The sequence below is a fragment of the Oreochromis aureus genome, linkage group 18, assembly GCF_013358895.1.
Source record: "Oreochromis aureus strain Israel breed Guangdong linkage group 18, ZZ_aureus, whole genome shotgun sequence".
In the NCBI taxonomy this organism is placed as follows: Eukaryota; Metazoa; Chordata; class Actinopteri; order Cichliformes; family Cichlidae; genus Oreochromis; species Oreochromis aureus.
Genome location: NC_052959.1, coordinates 2,613,381 through 2,632,336, shown reverse-complemented (window position 1 = coordinate 2,632,336; position 18,956 = coordinate 2,613,381). Strand labels below are relative to the sequence as shown.

At 39.0% G+C, this 18,956-nt stretch overlaps 1 protein-coding gene across 6 annotated transcripts in view; it reads left to right on the top strand.

Annotated features, from left to right (window-relative positions):
• The window catches only part of si:ch211-207d6.2 (sickle tail protein), an 81,014-nt gene that overhangs the window by 16,469 nt on the left and 45,589 nt on the right, over positions 1-18,956 (top strand). For all 6 annotated transcript variants that reach the window (XR_005609061.1, XM_039602250.1, XM_039602251.1 and 3 more), the window contains exons 3-5: positions 1,063-1,261; positions 4,946-5,039; positions 11,751-12,027. Coding sequence is in view for 5 of the 6 variants with exons in the window: in XM_039602250.1 (XP_039458184.1) it covers positions 1,063-1,261; positions 4,946-5,039; positions 11,751-12,027 (570 nt within the window). In the remaining variant the exon portion in view is untranslated. The remainder of the gene's footprint in view (positions 1-1,062; positions 1,262-4,945; positions 5,040-11,750; positions 12,028-18,956) is intronic.

Below are 18,956 nucleotides of genomic sequence, written 5' to 3'. Positions count from 1 at the left end.
TTGCATGTTCTCTATGTTCCTGATACTTTCAAGTTTCTTATCTCACTGTTTGAAAACTGTATGTTAATTATCAGGTTAATTGCTGATTACAATCAGACATAACTAAGTATGTGTCACGGCTGGGGCAGCAGTCGTATGGTGTTACGAGAAAAGGACCCAAAATGCAGGAACTGACTGGGGTGCAAGTGAGTGTTTATTTACAGTGACGGCGAAGTACAAAAACAGGAAATAAGGAACAGGGAGCTACTAAAGCCTAGACTGGGAAAAACTAATAAACAAACCTGAAAACATAAGGACACAGGATGATACATGGAGATGACATGGAGAAAGCAGGGCAGAGAGACGCGGAGAAACACTGAATAACACAGACGAACCGACAAGGATCACAGGCAGGCACACACTATAAACACACACAAGGTAATTAGGGAATGACACACCAGAGGAGAACACAGCTGAACCTAATAGACACGTCGAGACACAGACCATCAAAGTAAAACAGGAAATTCACAAACTGTTCTACAACACTAACTCAGGGACACGAACAGAGCACAGGAGGGAGAACACTAAAACACTAAACACAAGAACCAAACCCTAAGAACTAATACAAAATAAGAATTAACACAAAACATAAGATGATACCAAAATGAAACACAAAACACTGGGTCAAACGACCCAGGACCATGACAGTATGCATATGAGACAAATTGAGTGCATAGGATAAAGTAGCTCGTGAATCACTGGGATTTAAATAATCTCTCAACATGAATCTATTCATACCTGCAAGCTCTTGTGTTGGAGCTTGAAGGTTTTGTTTATAAGCTGTCTTCTTCATAAGCCATTGAGAAGAAAGCACCTGTACCCTATTTAATTTAAAGATTTTGTTGTGGATTATGTATCTTATGTTGTATATGGCTAAATATATTAAACAAAACATCAAAAATATTTATTTTAGCTGTCACTCATCAGTTTGTGTATTAAGATTTGAAGATGTTTCAGCACCATCATTGTACGGTTCTGACACAGACTGATGCCCCCTCTTCCTGCCTGTTTGTGCTGTGTCAGGTGTGCTGTTCCTGCAGTATGGGGAGGAAACAAAGAAAGTCTGGGTGCCCACAGAAATCAGCAGTCAGGATGCTCTTCGGGCTTTGTTTGTTACCGCTTTCCCGCAACAGCTCACCATGAAGATGCTACAGTCTCCAAACATGGCCATCTACATCAAAGATACCACCCGCAATGTTTACTATGACCTGGAGGATATTAGGTGAGGGTGGTACTGAGAATGATATACACAGTTACATAGTTGTGCTCATAAGTTTGCATACCCTGTCAGAATTTGTGACTTTTTTGGGCCATTTTTTTGTTTTAGAGAATATGAATGCTAATGGAAAAACTTTTTACTCGCTCGTGGTTAGTGGTTGGGTGAAACCATCTATATAAAAATGTATTTATAATGACAACACACACAATCAGGGGTGTTAAACTAATTTTACATCATGTACACATACAGCCCACTTTGATCTTAAGCAGGCAGCACCAGTGACACTCCCCTTTCTGTCAGTGTAAAAAAATTACGTATTTAACTGTTTTTCTACATGATAAAGCGAGAAATGTGTCTGTACGACTCTTTGGAGTTAGGTTGTTTTAAAAAAAAAATCAGTGAAAAACAGAAATTTTTCCTATTTTTACAAAGTTAGAGCGGTTTTGTTAGAGACATAGGTAAGCGTTTTGCAATTTGGAATAGTTTGTGAAAGCTGAAATTTCTTTGGTACTGAATTACACGTTTTTCTCCTCTTTGCAATCTTCTCTGAAGAGTGGCAACATGGGAGCCTCAAAACAACTCTCAAATGACCTGAAAACAAAGATTGTTCAACATCATGGTTTAGGGGAAGGATACAAAAAGCTATCTCAGAGATTTCAGCTGCCAGTTTCCACTGTGAGGAACATAGTGAGGAAGTTGAAGACCACAGGCACAGTTCAAGTTAAGACCCGAAGTGGCAGGTCAAGAAAAATCTTAGATAAGCAGAGGCGAGGGATGGTGAGAATGGTCATAGTCAACCCACAGACCAGCTCCAAAGACCTACAACATCATCTTGCAGCAGATGGTGTCACTGTGCATCGTTCAACTATTCAGCGCACTTTGGACAAGGAGATGCTGTATGGGAAAGTGATGCAGAAGAAGCCTTTTCTGCGCACATGCCACAAACAGAGTCGGTGGAGGTATCCTAAAGCACATTTGGACAAGCCAGCTTCATTTTGGAATAAAGTGCTGTATGGACTAATGAAACTAAAATTTAGTTATTTGGACATAGAAAAAGGCGGTATGCATGGCAGGAACAGAACACAGCATTCCAAGAGACACACTTGCTACCCACAGTAAAATGTGGTGGTGGTTCCATCATGCTGTGGGACTGTGTGGCCAGTGCAGGTACTGGGAATCTTGTTAAAGTTGAGCGTCGCATGGATTCCAGTCAATATCAGCAGATTCTTGAGAACAATGTTCAAGAATCAGTGACAGAATCAAGAATCAGTGAAGTTGAAGCTGCGCCGGGGCTGGATTTTTCAACAAGACAACGAACCTCAACACTGCTCAAACTCTACTAAGCCATTCATGCAGAGGAACAAGTACAACATTCTGAAATGGCCATCTCAGTCCCAAGACCTGAATATTATTGAAAATCTATGGTGTGACTTAAAGCGGCTGTCCATGCTTGGAAACCATCAAACCTGACTGAACTGGAGATGTTTTGTAAAGAAGGATGGTCCAAAATACCTTCAACCAGAATCCAGACTCTCACTGGAAGCTATAGGAAGCATTTAGAGGCTGTTATTTCTGTAAAAGGAGGATCTGGGTACAAGGTTGGCCCCCTGATCAGACTCCTCCTTGCCGCTGGTCCATGGGCTGGGGACGCAGATGGTCGTGGCCAATCCCCACTTACTGGCCGCAGGGGTAGGGAGTAGGCTAGGCCAGATGGCTCCCCGGCTTAGATTGGGCGATGGGAGTATGTGGCAGGGTGTGGCTTGCAGGGGAGGCTGAGAGACACCGGAGCTCCATCAGCCAATTACGTCTCCCCTATTAAGGAATGTACCAGGACATGAGTTGTTGTTTTGTGTGTGGCTAGCAGCTGAAAAGCTGCGGCTGAGTGTTAGAGAAAAGAGCAACCAAATAATGAAGTGTCGAAACTGGAACTATGTGGTCAGGTCCGTCATTCATGTCACACAGTCCATTTTTCTTCAAGTGCTTCCTTTTATGTATCTTGAAACACCCAATCCACTTTCTTTTTTTCAGAGAGTCCCGTATGTCAACTGAAGTTATTTGTGGGTTTTTTCTTGCATCCCGAACAAGTTTTGTGGCAGTTTTGGTTGAAATTTTTGTCTCCATAGATTACAACAGAATTTTTCAACTTCGTTGTTTGAACACTGCTGATTGGCGCTGTCAATTGCCTGGATATCTTTTATTATATCCTTTTTCCTGTTTCATAAAGTTCAACTATCTTCTCCCACAGATCCTTTAATAATTCTTTTGCTTTCCCTGTGGCTCAGAATCCAACATCAGTGCAGCACTGCGTGTTTGTCAGCAGCCCAGAAACTCACTGACTTTTTATACACAAACTAATTACAAGCAAACAGATCACAGACTGGTTACCTTTATTATTAAAACTTTCATGGTATATAAACATTGATCATAGTCATTTTGGTCGTTTCTGTCGTCATTATGATTTAAAAAGGGTATACTTGATAATAAATGGTTTGTCCCAACCACTAATCATGACTGAAAAAGTTTTTGTATTATCAGTCATCTCTGGAAAATGGCCCAAAAATTACAAATTCTGCCACAGTATGTACACTTACGAGCACAACTGTTTGCAAACAAATCACAATCCCCTCTGTCCTTTTTACTCATTAATGAAGTCAGATTATCTGTCAGTGTGTTTTGTTATATTGCTCTTACATTTACTAAAGATGAAAAATTCTGAAGCTCTAAGATTTTGATGTCAGTTGTAAATTGAGGAAACATTTTTTTCACTTTTGTCATCTTTAATTCATACACAGTTTTCCTTAATCTTGTTTTTAGCACTAAACCTTACATACCCAGTCTGGCAGCTACACTTTTTGCTTCTTGTCAAATTCAAAAGGATTAAGAACCCTGAGGTTAAAAGGCTTCGTCATTCAAAAAAGCATACACTTCATGGAGTGCTCTAAATGGTTTGTATGCTCCATCCCCTCCTGTACCTAGAGATAATGTCACTCTCAATATCATCTCCTTTCAGTTACAGAGCCCCCCACCTTGTACATTCCCTCTACATTAGTATTAAAGCTTATAGAGTCTGACGATTTCCAGTGCTACATTAATTAATGCTTCAATTCTGAAAGTATGACATCCAACAGCTACAGATGGTAGTTAGGACCTGAAGACATGTTTCGATAATGCTCCGTCTAATAAATGGCATTTCTACTACACATAGGTTCTCCGTGTTATTTCATTTCTAGTTGCTGATGTTCATGTTCATTGTTTTGTTTTTGTTTGTTTCTTGCAGAAAAGTATACTTTTATGAATTTGTGAGCATAAGACTTGCTCACAGCATTTTAGGTTTAGGCAGCAAAAGGAAATCAATTTGCCTTATATATCAACAACAACTGAATTGAAGTAGACAGCAAAATGTTAACAATTGCATCCTGAACATCACAATGATAAACTAAATAAAACTGTTCTCAAAATTTAGACCACCCCTTTATTTTAAAGTACACACTGCACAGCCATGAGACTTGTTTTGACCTTTTCAAACAACATGTCTGATCCATTTAATGACTACTCAGTGATTTCAGCATACCAGAACTTAAGCTAAATATTTAATGTTTCATATTTGTGAAAACTGATTCTGTTCACCTTTTGTAGAACTTGCTACACACATTGATTTGTCACATCATGCAAATCTGTTGCTTCTAGAAACATCACCCCCAACTCCTTCCTGAAGGTGTATCATAAAGACCCTGAACATGTGTTCAAACATCATGCCAAGTCTGCCAGTGTAGGAGGAAAGGTGAGTCAGTCAGCCTACTGTTTTTTTTTTTTTCCCAGTTTAATGCATTGTGGTTTATTTTCTCCACAGAAAATGGTACATGCAATAAGTCTTTAATATTTACAGTATATACAAGATCTATAGTCAAAGGGATAGTTAAACACACTACAAACAACATTTTCCCCATTACATTTCAGCAGTACTAGAATTTTGAGCAAAGATGTTAACATCCATCTCTTTGATTTCAGGACACAGCACTGAAAGAATATAAAATGCAAAAAAATTAATAGTTATAGGAGAGCCTGGACACTGAACCCATGTCTGGTGTGGATCAGGCAAACTAAACATAAAGATCAGAAACTTCTAGTTAGGTTGTTAATCTGTCCATCAGAATAAATGATTAGCAAATCCAAGCACAGGGCCCATTTACAGAGCTCTAACTGTTTAAAAAGCTGTGAACTTTGTTACACCCCAGCCCAGGGGAAACTGGTGCACAACACAGGGAAAATAAAAAGAAAAGGGAGAATGTCCCCACACTCCTGCTCTCAAGGAAAACAAACCAAAAACTGCCACAGATTTACATAACCAGTCAGTTTATTAAATTCCAAAAGGTAGCGGGCGTCAGGGTGAGCAAGGCCAAAACAAAACTCTCTAGAAATGAAATGAAACTGGCTTACCTACGCGGAGAAAACCCAAAAGAAAATACAGGTCTATTACCTGCCTCCCTAACCAAAAACAGGAGAAAATAGCTTCTCACCCCTACAGCTACCTAGTGAAGATATTTACAACTATTTACAACAAAACTATTCATAACACAGCAAAAGCTTCTCATTCCAGAGAACAGATTCTCACACACAGCCACAGGCACAGCTCATTGGGAACAGGAAGCAGACAGGGGCAGAGCAGGGGAAGAAGGGTCCTCATTTATAGCCGGCCTCTCCCAGTCCTCCACCATTGGTCAGCCTCCACCTGGAACTCACATAACATCAATAGCACAGAACACAAACTACACCACCCTCTGGTGTGGCAGACAACAACCAAACAGTACAAAACATGACTCCATGACACTGACTCATAACTAGACTTGTAGTCAAGACCGCCTAATCCAAGACCAAGAGAAGACCAAGACCAAGTTGAGACTAGACCGAGACAAAAAAAGTCTTTAAACTGCAGCCAGATGCTGCTTCGTTTACAGCTGTCAGGCATATTTATGTGTTTTTGCTTTCGCACAGCCCTCCTCACCGCTGTCTACTATCTCACTCACTGAGAGGACAGACGCACGCTCCACTTGGCTGTCACGTCTTTCACCCTCTGTTTTTCACACAATGATATTATCCTATATCCTCGCATGTAATTGGCCACAATATGGAGGGATTGGAGCATAGCTGAGCCACTGTGTGAGAGCTGAGCAGCGAAAGGAAATTAAGTGAGGGTAGAAATGACTGAAAGATTAATAGGCTCTTTTTTGAGTTTTGTTCAAAAAAAGAATGACTTCATATAGGAAAAAAAAAAAAAAAAAAAAAAAAAAAATCACATATGCAGGACACCTTAAACTAGTTTTTTAATTAAGCAGCAAGGCAGAACAAAGTCGGGGCTGTATCAAGACACAGGGACTAAACCCCAATTCAACCAGACCCAGAACTGATCCGGAATTAAAACAGGACTACAACAGTTCAAAATCAGGACTACTTAGGACTTAACCAAAACAGAACCAGAATCAAAACTAGATGATAGTAGCACTAAAAATCATCATAGACCTGCACTACACTTATTTTTTAATTCTACCAAAGTACACTGTTTAGATTCAGAAAAGTTTATATAATTATTTAGCCTTGTTGTGCAAACAAGCCTGCATAACTTAATATAGAATTTGAAAAGTAACAAATGGTATCTAAAAAGTTACACTAGGTACAAGATACATGTTCTGATGAGTTTTGGCAAACAACCATGTGACTAACATGTGTGTCTCACCTGCTCTTGTTCCCTCTCTCCCTCTCCCAAACGCAAGCTCACGGAGGCAGGAATGAACTGAAAACACAGCTTTATTGCTGGACAGAAAAACCATACAAACTAAACTGGGAAAAGCTAATTATAATGTACACTAGGAGACACAGGGAGAATCACACACAGCATGAGGGAGAACGCAACACAGAACTGAGGGAGACGCAGACATAAATACACAGAGGGTTAACGAGGGAAGTGGGAGCACACGGGGAACACAGGTGACACTGATAATCATAACAAGACACGGCAGGAGTAAACGCAACACTGACGGGAGACTGTCAAAGTAAAACAGGAAGTACAGAGGTTCAGACAGGAGGAAAGAGAGCACGGGGAGAGCACAGACATAACGGGCAGGGGAAAACATGGAATAAAACACAAGGAGAGACGAGGGCTCACAGATACACAGAGGGACCCAGAGGGACACACAGGGGGTAAGAGTCACAAGGGGAAAACACATAAGGAAACAACGTAACAGAGCAAACCCAGGAAGCATGGCCTAATTAAGGAACAAAATACATGAAAACTAAGAATACTGGGCCAACGTGGCCCAGGACCATGACAAGATTTGAGCATATATTTCAAACAACTTACAGTCCAGAAACCAAGGTGATGTCACAGTTTGTCCCATCTTTTACATGCTGTTTTAACAAACAAAAATGAGAATGTTATCCATGATCTCATCAGCAAAGGGAATAAGCTGTTTATATGAAGTACAGTTAAATCAGAGGAAAAAGTGATAATGAGAAAGTGATACTTGTCATTTGGTTGTTTTAACTCAACATTATTTTGGTGAAGCCTGAGGAGAAAACTGATGGGACTTTCTTTTGCAGGTTAAATAATGATTTCATTTGTGCTTTTCTTAATGTTTTTCTTTGTAACTGTAGATGCTGGGTTAGCAATAAACAGTAAGATTTTGCTGAGACAAAAAAATTAATGCTAGGTAGAAAACATGTGCATGCGTGAATGAGGCATGTTGAATAAAGGACTTTGAGTGCTCAACTAGAGTGGAAAAGTGCTATGAAACAGTCCAATTCAGAATGTATGTAAAACAGACAAACAAAACTATTTAATGTAATTTTCCAACTAATTGGATAATTGAATATTGTACACTGATAAAACTCACAGATGAACTTGGTCATGAGTTCTGCTACTAGTGCTTTTCTACTCTTCCGGAGCACTTTATACCACATGCCTCATTCACACAAGCACTTTTTCTATACACATTCACATACTCCCACGGATGCATCAGTGAACAACTTGGGGTTAGTATCTTGCCCAAGGATTTTTGGCATGCAGACTGGAGTAGCCAAGGATTGAATCACCAAGCTTCCAATTAGTACTCTATTTCCTGAGCTACAGCCACCCCAAGTGGTCGAGTACTCATATGATGCTTTTCTACTCTAACTGAACACTTCTTACTACAAGCCGTATTCATCCAGGCACACACACATTCATACAAACACTTTTTTTCCATTCCAAGATTTGTTTGTCTTACATTCACAAATGTTCAGACTTGGGAACATGCCACTAACCTCCTGATTGGTAAACATCAACCTCTACCACACTGAGATGCCTGTTGACTCTGAAGGGTTCTTCTATTTGTTTTCCTTTCCTGGGCCACTACTTTTGAGAGCTAATTTCATCATATAGTTTGACACTGGATATTGAACCACATTTGCTTAATAGAATGGGGATTCTGCTACCCTGCTCTCTACATATATTTTACTAACCAACTCATAATTTGACAAAATTCAGTAACATAACATTGATAGAAGAGAACTATTGCAACAGTGTTTGTTTCTGTCTGTACTTGCATTACTCATGAGAGAGAAATGTGTTTGAGGTCCCTATATTGTAGGGTGAGCTTGGGTAATGTTAGGTTTGGGTTAGTGTTGGAGAAAGTGTAGAAGGAAATAATGGAAGTCAAGTAAGTAGTACTGGATGTCTGAATGGTGAAGTGAAAGACAGTCAGGGCAGAATCATAACTGGAAGAATATTTTGTTGCTGCTGGGAATCTCTGTCAACTCAGTTTGTACTCGAACAATCATCTGTTTGACAGGTTGCTTTCCTTGTCTAACTGGTCTGGACAAAAGGAGAGCAACCTGTTGGATTTTTAAACTTTTGGCAGTTTATCTGTTTTGGCATGCCAGCTCTTTGTAGGTTTAGAGATCAACGCCCTTTTCAAATAAAGACTTGGCTTTGAGTTGTGCCACCTACTCAGTCACATAGACTAATATTACCAAATTTCCCCTTGTGGGACAATTAAAGGATTATTCTATTCTATTCTATTCTATTCTATTCTATTCTATTCTAATATGCATCTCTTATTTGCACAACAATAGGAATATTAACTGTGGTCATGCAGAGCTAAGTCAAAATATGCACACATTATTTATTGTTTCACTTGGTACTGTGGAGAATGGGAGACAATAATGGAGAATGGAGAAAACAAATCAGTCTTTACCATGAGAAGATTCATATTTGAGTATTTGTAAAGAAATTAAATATGTAGGATTAAAGAAAAATTGAGGTGGAGGAATCTGTACTCATTTGTCCCATTGCACAATTATTTGGCTTATAATTTGGTTTCAGAAATGACTTGTTCACTGACATATTCTCCATTCAGTATTTGACAATAGCAATGAAATTGACAGGATGACTAACACCTAACACACATGTTTTTATATCTAGGAATACCTTCATCTGATATGTAGCTGCTGGCAGAAACCAAACTTGTCACTAGAGCTTGCAGTGGGACAACATTAGTTGTGATGCTGATCATGTTGGCATTGTGACCCATGCATATTCAGCTAAATTTGCTAAGGACTTTCATTATAGACACACACAGATTCATCACATAGGCTCATATCTATCAACTTGCATTTATATTTCTGGCTGCCATTTACATTATATTTACTCTTAACTCTCTTGAGGACAAAGAGGCACAATTATACATTCAACATTTTCAGTAAATGCTTGTATGTGACATTTTGGGGTGGTGGTTTGGTATTTGATACATTTTTGTATCATTTGTATTATTTTTTTTAATTAGCTGAGGTTACTTATTCTTTCTTATACATGATTCCTTTTTCTTAAGACCCAGAGTCAGGAATGTTTTTGTTTGTCTGAGTGAGTGATATATATTTTATGTAAGGATGTATCCAGAATTCACAAAAACATAAAAATTCCACTTATCAAATGGAAGTATTTTTAAAATTCAGCTATACACTTCTTGGGGTTTGGTGAAATGATGAAATTTCCGCTTGATTTTCATTGGAAGGTTGACTGAGTTTCATTAATATATTACATGTGCTTTATGATCAAAGCCTGAAAGATGAAACTGACTTGCTGGGATCAGCTAAACACTTTTGAATTAAATGCATATTCAGACCTGTTAAACAACAACTGATCAAAAAGGATTACACAGCAGAAAAGGAAGGAATCCCCAACTTACTCAGAATGGGGCTGTTCATAAAAGGTGATTGAACAAAAACATGAAATTAAACTAAATGAGCAGAAAAAAGTATCATGTCGCAATTGTGAGGGTTACCCAGCAGTACTAGTGTGCACCAGTGTGAACAACAGTGATTGGCATCCAGCACCTGAAACCAGTAAACTCTGCTGTGACTATGTCTCTGCCCTGAGATTGGAGAGCACTGAATGGAACATAAAGGTGCAAAAGGTCAGAGAGATATGAAGGCACCAGACCATTTAAAGTCTTGTAGGTGAGCAACAGGATCTTAAAATCTGCTCGAACCCTACAAGGCAACTAGTGAAGAGATTTCAGTACTAGAGTAATGTGTTCATATTTCCCTATTTTGGTTAAAATGTGGGCAGCCACATTTTGTACCATCTGTAAACCTCTAAAACTTTTCTTCAGTAACCCAGAAAGGAGACCATTACAACAATCAATGTGCGAAGACAAGTGAAAATTTTGTGGTCCAATGACCATCAAATCTGTCTTATCAGCATTAAGAAGCTGAAAATTATCAGATAACCAGCCCCTAATTGCAGATAGACAAGCTTCCAGTTTGGACAAGTCAGCACAGTTTCCAATGGTTAAAGGATCATATAGCTGCAGGTCATCAGCGTAACAGTGAAAGGTTACATGAAAAGAACATAGAAGAAGACCAAGAAGCAGCAGATAGAGAGAAAACAGTAATAGGCCAGGTACAGACCCTTGAGGGGACCCCATGCCTCACAGCACAGGTCTCAGAGAGATCATTTTTAAAACTAACATTCTGAGATTTCCCAACAAGGTAGGATTGTGATAAAATGTTCAAGCTGATCCAATAAAATACAGTGATCCACAGTGTCAAACCAGCACTTAGATCTAGCAGTAATAAAACTGAAGTGCGATCATTGTCTGATTTACCAACAGATCATTTACCACTTTGATTAAAGCTGGTTCTGTGGAGTGGTTTGGTCTAAAAGCAGACTGAAATGGCTCAAACTGATTGTTTGTTGACAGATGGTCAGTGAGCTGCATAGAAACAACTTTTTCAAAGATCTTGGACAACAAAGATAGATGTGACATGCATCTATAGTTTGCAACTGAGTCAACTGAGTCCAGGCTTTTTCACGATTGTACCACCACTGCTGATTTAAAACAGGCTGATGTGACTCCAGTCATCAATGAAGTGTTATAGAAAGTGCTCTATCCCCCGCGTCTGTGGTTCTAAGTTGTGGTGATGGTGCAGTTTCAGAGTACTTTTTTGCTTTCTTCAGATCCCCAGAGAGGTGTTGTATGGCAGTCACAGTCCAGTCCACACTTTGTCATCATCCAGTCGTGGCACCCTCCAAAGCCTGCAAGGTTCCATGTCTCCACCCATGGCCCGGTCTATGCCCTCCTCCCCTTCCAGGATGCCATATGGTGGAGGGGGCAGTGGGGGAGTGCGGGACCCCAGCACTACATTAGCACAGACACTTCGCCTTTCGGGAGCAGGACGATCTAGTGCCATATGCACCAGCAGTGCCATCCTGTTGAGGAGAGATGTCAAGCCTGGTGAGATTCCTTTATTGATCAGTAGGAATGTGCTTTTTAGCTGATTCCTACTGAACACTGAGTTAGTACTGCAAGTGTTTTTTTCCCTTTGCTGTGACATAAGGGAAGAAGTTATGGGCTGTGATTAGTTGTAATGATGTAAGCCGTCTCTCATGAATGCCGTATGTCAATGTCTGCCGTGGCTATACACACAGATAATCAGAAACCTCATTACTGCTGTGTAAACTAGCTTTATTTTCACATTTAAGCAGAATGTCTGAATGTTTGGGGTTTGTGTGTGTCTGTGTGTGTATTTGAGCTTTTTGCTTTTTTTTTGTTTTTTGTTCCACATGGCAACCCAGTGTGCAATGTGTTAGGGTTCAATGTTGAGAGAGGGAATCCATAAATAACCACAGATCCAGGCGGGTGCAATTTAGACGGCATTTTAATGAACACATGTGTGAGTTCAACAACCCAATCAGTGTTGAACTGTCTTTACCATATTCAGACAACTGTTTTATAGGGTTAAGATAGTACAGCCCCCTTTCCTGTTACTAGGCAGATTTAAACAAAGCATTCGTCACTCCAAAACCACAATGACTTTTAACATAGAACATCATCTTCGTGTCGACGGCTGATGCTTCCTGTCTCCATCCTGCCCAGGCTTATCTTCCTGGACATCAGGTGCACTTCCTGTACAAAATGTCACTCATACAGGCACAACCCCGCAGTTAGACTCATTTAGGTAAGAGTTTATATCTGTGTGTGTGTGCACGTGCGAGGGCGCGTGCATGCTGTGTACTGCGTACGTGTCATGACCTCTCCTACACCCCAGCTTCACCTCACACCTCTGTCATAGCCAGACATAAGGCCTGAGCTTTTACACAGCTAAACTATGAGTGACTTTTGGCCTAAATGTCACACTCGAATGATGATCTCAGATCTGTCAATATGTTTGCTCCTCCTAATATAGTCTAAAAGCCACCCCAAGCAAAACAATTTGAACTTTCCCCTGTCAGTGATCCCTCTAACTAAGTGTGTGTGTTAATCAACGATACATGCATAATAACACCCTGCTCTTTGGCTTGCACTCACTCTGCTTTCGGTTTCACTTCTGCAAAACCTGCAACTTCAAAGACATATAACTTCCTGTCTTCTTTTAGCACAGAGTTACTCTTTCACCCTGCAGTCTGCATAAACATTAACATTATAAATTCAACTCAACAGCTTAAAGTGGTTCTTCTTGGACCTGCAATAAAGACTAATATAATACCAATATATTTGAACATCTAACTGCATCTGTGAAAGCAACCTCACCCTCAATCATGAAATGGTAATGATGATTATAAAAGTAGCAGCAAATAATAGCAGGAAAATATTTCTATTCCCCACACTCCCACTCTCGACCTCTGGCACACCAGAGGTCGCCATACATTATGTTGGGTCACTCCTTGGCCCATTCAGCTGCTCCCCTGTCCACCCCTGACGTCATGGACATTAGGATCACTTTTCCCACTCTGACCCTCTCTAGTTCTCTTTATTCAAACCTGATTCCAGCTAATATTACTCAAAACATGAACCTAATTTTGTATTTGGTTTTTGACTTTTATTTTTATATCTCATTCAACCGTACTCAGCATTTGTAAAACTCTTAAAGCACTGCTTGCACGTCTCTGCAGGCTTCCTGTTGGTTGTCACTGCTGCAAGGGCCTACCTCTCATCTAAAGTCACCTATTACAAGAAAATGTCTCAAGAAAATCATTATAACGGCTTATTCTACTAAAGCATCAAAGAAAAACAACCACTTTAATCATTACGTGTAAACACATAGTTAATTGCTCCTAACTAAATTTCACCATAGCTAAAAGCTTAACTCTACCTGTATTTTAGAACTCACATTTCCTGTGTTATACCCTGTTTTAATATGACATTTTATTTCATTTTGCTGCTCTTAATGTAATGATACATTCTAATTATATTTTATCAGTCATTATATTTTATCAGTCTTATCCAAAATACACAAGTTTTCCCCCCTTTGGACCTGGTTTAAAGCAAAAAAGAAACCTCGGTCACTTCGACAAGCGTTCGTTATTCTGTACCTGCATTTTATGTAATAAGACTAATTTAGAGCTGCATGTGTTATCTCAATATTTTACATGTCACACAGTTTAGTTACACCCAAACTCCTATTCGGTTCCTCTTGTCTGTCACTTGTTACAGGGCCAACTCAAATTCAGTTAAAAGCTAAATGAACTTCAGGCCCTAGGCCTCAAATCCATACTGTCCTGTGTGTTGATGAACTCTATATGTCTGTAAGCGTGTGCAATCCTTCAATAACTCAGGTCATTCTCACAGTAGATTGGCTAATCATTAACGCTAGCCAAAAGTTTGTGACCCTCAAGAGACGACTCTCTGAGCCACAACTCCGTTAAAGGCACAAAAATGCAATGTGTATAAAAATCATTTCTACATATATAATCTCCAATATTATTCACTTGAGTCAGCGAGACTTTTAACATCCTCATAAAAGCTCTCCTCTACCCTAGAAATAAATCTATTTACTCTCTGTTTCTAAAGCCTACATTATAACCACATTCTAACATTATGTCACTGTGACAACTTATCCTAAAAATCAAAAAGAAATCCCACATTTTCTACTCATAAAATGTTCACTATTTTCCCCAAAGCATATCCTTTATTCCCACAATTTCCCTCTAAGTTTGGTGTACAACTTCTTATTAACACCAGCAATTTATTTTCTAAACAGAATTCAGTTCATTTTACTCCCTTTTTTTTTTTAGAATTAACAATCTCTGCCTCAGTTTTACCATATCTAAATTATCAAACAACCCCAATCGTTATAAAATCCTAGTAAAACCCATTTCAAATTAAACAAATTAAATCTTAAACCCCTCTCTTTTTTGACACATCTCATGTGGCAAAAAACTCAAAATGCTCCACCCAAGCTTAACCAGTTAAAAGGAAAAAAGGTTAGTCATATCATATCATTTCTCAGAACACTTCAGCCATCCTCCTCTCCGGTATTTTGCTCCAGCCCTGAAAACCTGTATTTAAGGAACAAAATCAATTTAATCATCATGTCAAATCTTCTCAAACTCGTTGCTCCATGCAAAGTCTGGATCCTTGGAACTTCCTGGAAACAAAACCTGTACTTTACATTTCATACTCAACTCCCCCTATGATCCAGTCTGTGTCATGACAAAAACAAACTTAAACAAAACAGTTATTAATCATGAGTTACCTCAGTTAATGGTAACTTGAATCTCATCAAACAATGTTTCCCTTTTAGCATTTTGCATTCTCCCAACAATATAATGTAATCCCATAACCTAACCCCAGTAAAAAGAAATTTTCTCCAAACATACATCAGCAACCCAAAATCAGCATCCCCTTTCTTTTCCTCACATGATAAATTTGTCCACATTTATTCATCCCCACCTTAGTCTAGTCACTCACATTCACTCACATATATTCACACATGATATTTTTGCTGATCTGCAGCCTGCTGCGCACGTCATCAGATGCTCCACATCAGCAAAATGAGCTCAATCATTTGTTTTATTTCGTTTTCCTTCTTAGGAAAATAGTTCGCTATACTTTTGACTGGATTGACTCGCTGCAATCCTTACTTGGTAATTTGTCCGCGCCGTCAGTTCACTCTCTTCCAGGCCTGCTTAGAGCAAAAATGAGAAAAAAGAGCTGATTGTTAGCTCATCAAAGTACAAAACAAAATCACCTGACAGGTTTTTTCTTAAGTGCACTGTTCCAAAAACTATGGGCCCTTTTAGACATGTCCATGTTTATCAAAACTCCCTCTATTAAAATGAAAAACAACAGCCCCAAAAAATCTTAAACAATCTTAAATTTCACCCATTCAACACATTGAAAACCTCGTCAAAAGATCAAAAACCGTTTGCACAATGTCACCCTTCCTCACTTTGGCATGTTTTCATTCAGCATATGATATAAACCGATTTTGACAACGTGTCATCACTACATTATAAATTTCCTGTCCAAATCTGCCCCTCTGAACAGACCTGACCACCGTAATCAAATATCCTGATACTTTACCATTATATATTTCGCCAAATAATCTTCAATAGCCACCGCTCTCTCTTGAACTGAAAGCCTCCGACACACACGCACACAGGAAGTGTCTCTGCCCCAGCTAATTTGCATAGACCCACAGCTCAACAGCCAACTTGACAAGAGAAATACATGTTTAAACCTTATCACATTATTGAATTATTCTCATTTTCTTTCTATACTAATCACCGGTTTTGATCACTCAGTACGAGAGCACTCCTAAGTCACTCTTATAAACACTTTTCTTTTGTTTTTTCCATCTATTTTAAATCTTTCCATCCATTTTATTAACCATTCACACCATTCTCTCACTCATACAAGCAGCAAGCAGATCTTCATTGCATATGCTTATGTTCTTAGCCAGGTTTTTAATCAATATCTGTTCATTAAGCTTCAGGAGCTTGTCTTTATAAGGTTAATGCATTTTCTGTTTGTGTGTGTATGGGTATATGTTATTTTGCATCTATGGCTTCACAGTCTCCCAGACCCTTCCCAATTCTCCAGTTAAGCAGTCAGTTTTCTTTTTCCCCGAGTTACTAACCCACATTTTGATTTCCCACCTTAAATAAAATCCCTCCTGGTCTTCAGCCAGGAGCTAGGGCTTGCTTTTCAGGTTCATGGACACATGATTCTGTGAACAATTCACCCAGAAACTTGCCTTAACTTATCCAGTGATGTTAACCTATAATTTTCTTCCGACTGGTGCGTCTGGAGAACTGGTCCAAGTCTGCTTTACTCCTGAAAATAACAAAACTAAGACATTTTCATTATTATCACAAGTGCTTAAATAACCCATTTCTCTATCTCTGATCAGAAACACCAATTATGCCATGCATGTAAGCGTGTTCTTCCTTGCATTTTATGTTAATTGAGTGTAAACTGCTTCTTCATTAAATTACTTCATTGAGTTCTTCGTTGCATTTCTATGTATTCATGTTAATGTACTCTACGTGTAAGCTGTTTCTTCATTGCATCTTAAATTATAATCAGTTTTACTTCAGGCATTTTTCACTGAGGTTTAGATTCAAACTATCTCACTTCTGATTCATTTCAAAAATAATCTCACATGTAACAATTTGTATGTGTTTTCTATTCATTAAGGTAATGACAATTATTTTCTTTCATTATTTTTACCTTTTGTATTGTTTACCTCTTTGTTGTGATGTGGTGGACATCCCTAAACAATTCATGAGTTCAGGCTTCAACTTTCCAATCCAATTATATCCTATATTCTCGCAGTCAAACTCGTCCAGCTTCATCTCTCACTGGTCCTTTTTCATTCACAGTGTCCTGTTCGGGCTTCAAAGTTCCAGCAAACACAGTCTCAACTCAGCTGTTGTCTTCTTCTCTGTTTCTTTACAGTCTTTTCTTTTAAGTTAAGTCCCAGCATGGCAAAATATCACTCAATGTCCAGTGCTCTTCCACAATTCTTTATCCCACTGTTCAACTGCCCAGCCTGTATTTTCACAGTACATGTTGCATTAGTCTTACATGCTGCTGCTGGTCATCAGTCGTCATCAGGGTTACTGGATCAGTGGCACTGCCGTTTGCCTGCTGTATTCAAGTCCACGATGTTCTGTCGGTCTTCATCAGGCGATTAACTGTCCTTTGAACTTCTTCTCAGGGTCAAAGACAAAGTGAGAGATCAAGCTGCACAATTTCGAGCCAAAGCCTGGCTTATTTTCTCCCAATTCTATTAATCTATTGTTCTGGTGCTGCACTCAAGGTTCCAAAGTTGAAAGACGTCCACCTGTATTGACACACTAAAGCATACAATTAGTATTATATTCATTCTTTCTTAAAGGCTTCATTTGCTTCATGTGCCTCATCTGTCTCTCTGTGTTCTCTCTGTACACACTCAGTTCCTTTTATGGGCATGCAGAGTTCCTGTTCACTATTTCCTGTTCTCTGCAGAGTCTGTCTCTCTTTATATTTATAGTCTAAAAACCCTCTTTAATTCTACTAAATCTTGATCTAAAAAACAATACACCTTCATTTCACTCACACACATTGAAATAGAGCTCTTTCACACATCAGAACAACTAACACTTCTCCACACACATCACCCTTCACCCTTCTTTAGATCAGTTTGTAGCGTATACACTTATATGTTTTCCATCAGAAAAATAAACTCAATTTCTCATAACCTCACTCATGCGTTTCTTGAATTAAAAGCACTTTCAAACTTTAAACATCCTACTTTACATCACAAAAGAAATATATTTCATACACACTTTTAAATATTCTAACCTCTTTCAGACGCCATGACTCGTCTCACACACACTGCCTTTTCTCTCTCAAACTTCCATTTTCCACTCACTCAGACAAATCATGCAGAGTCACTCAAATCAAATACTGACAGCATTCACACGGTTAAAATCACACAAAATACGCTTTCATACGAGTATTTTGGACATGCCTTCCATGATCAGAAAGAGCAAGTCAAAAGAAAAAAGAAAAAGAAAACTGAAACCTCTCATCGTCCTCACAGCTTCTCCCCACACACACATAACTGAAACATAAAACACACCAACATTTATGGCTCACGAAATATACATCTATCAAAATTCAGTCATTTTCTAGTCATTTTCTATACATCCACACTAATATATTCAAACTGTATTCATACTCTCATAATAAGCACAACCAACCTCTTATATACAGGAAAATTGGCAAACAATAGTCATAAAGCTCAATACTCTCGAAACTGAAACCACCCTCTCTGCGCATCACCGCTGCTCATTTGCATTTACACACACCATCAGTGCACATCCGGCTGTGCATTGGTGACACAGAGACTGATCTTACTCATAGATCTCATATTTTATATTACAGACGTCTTA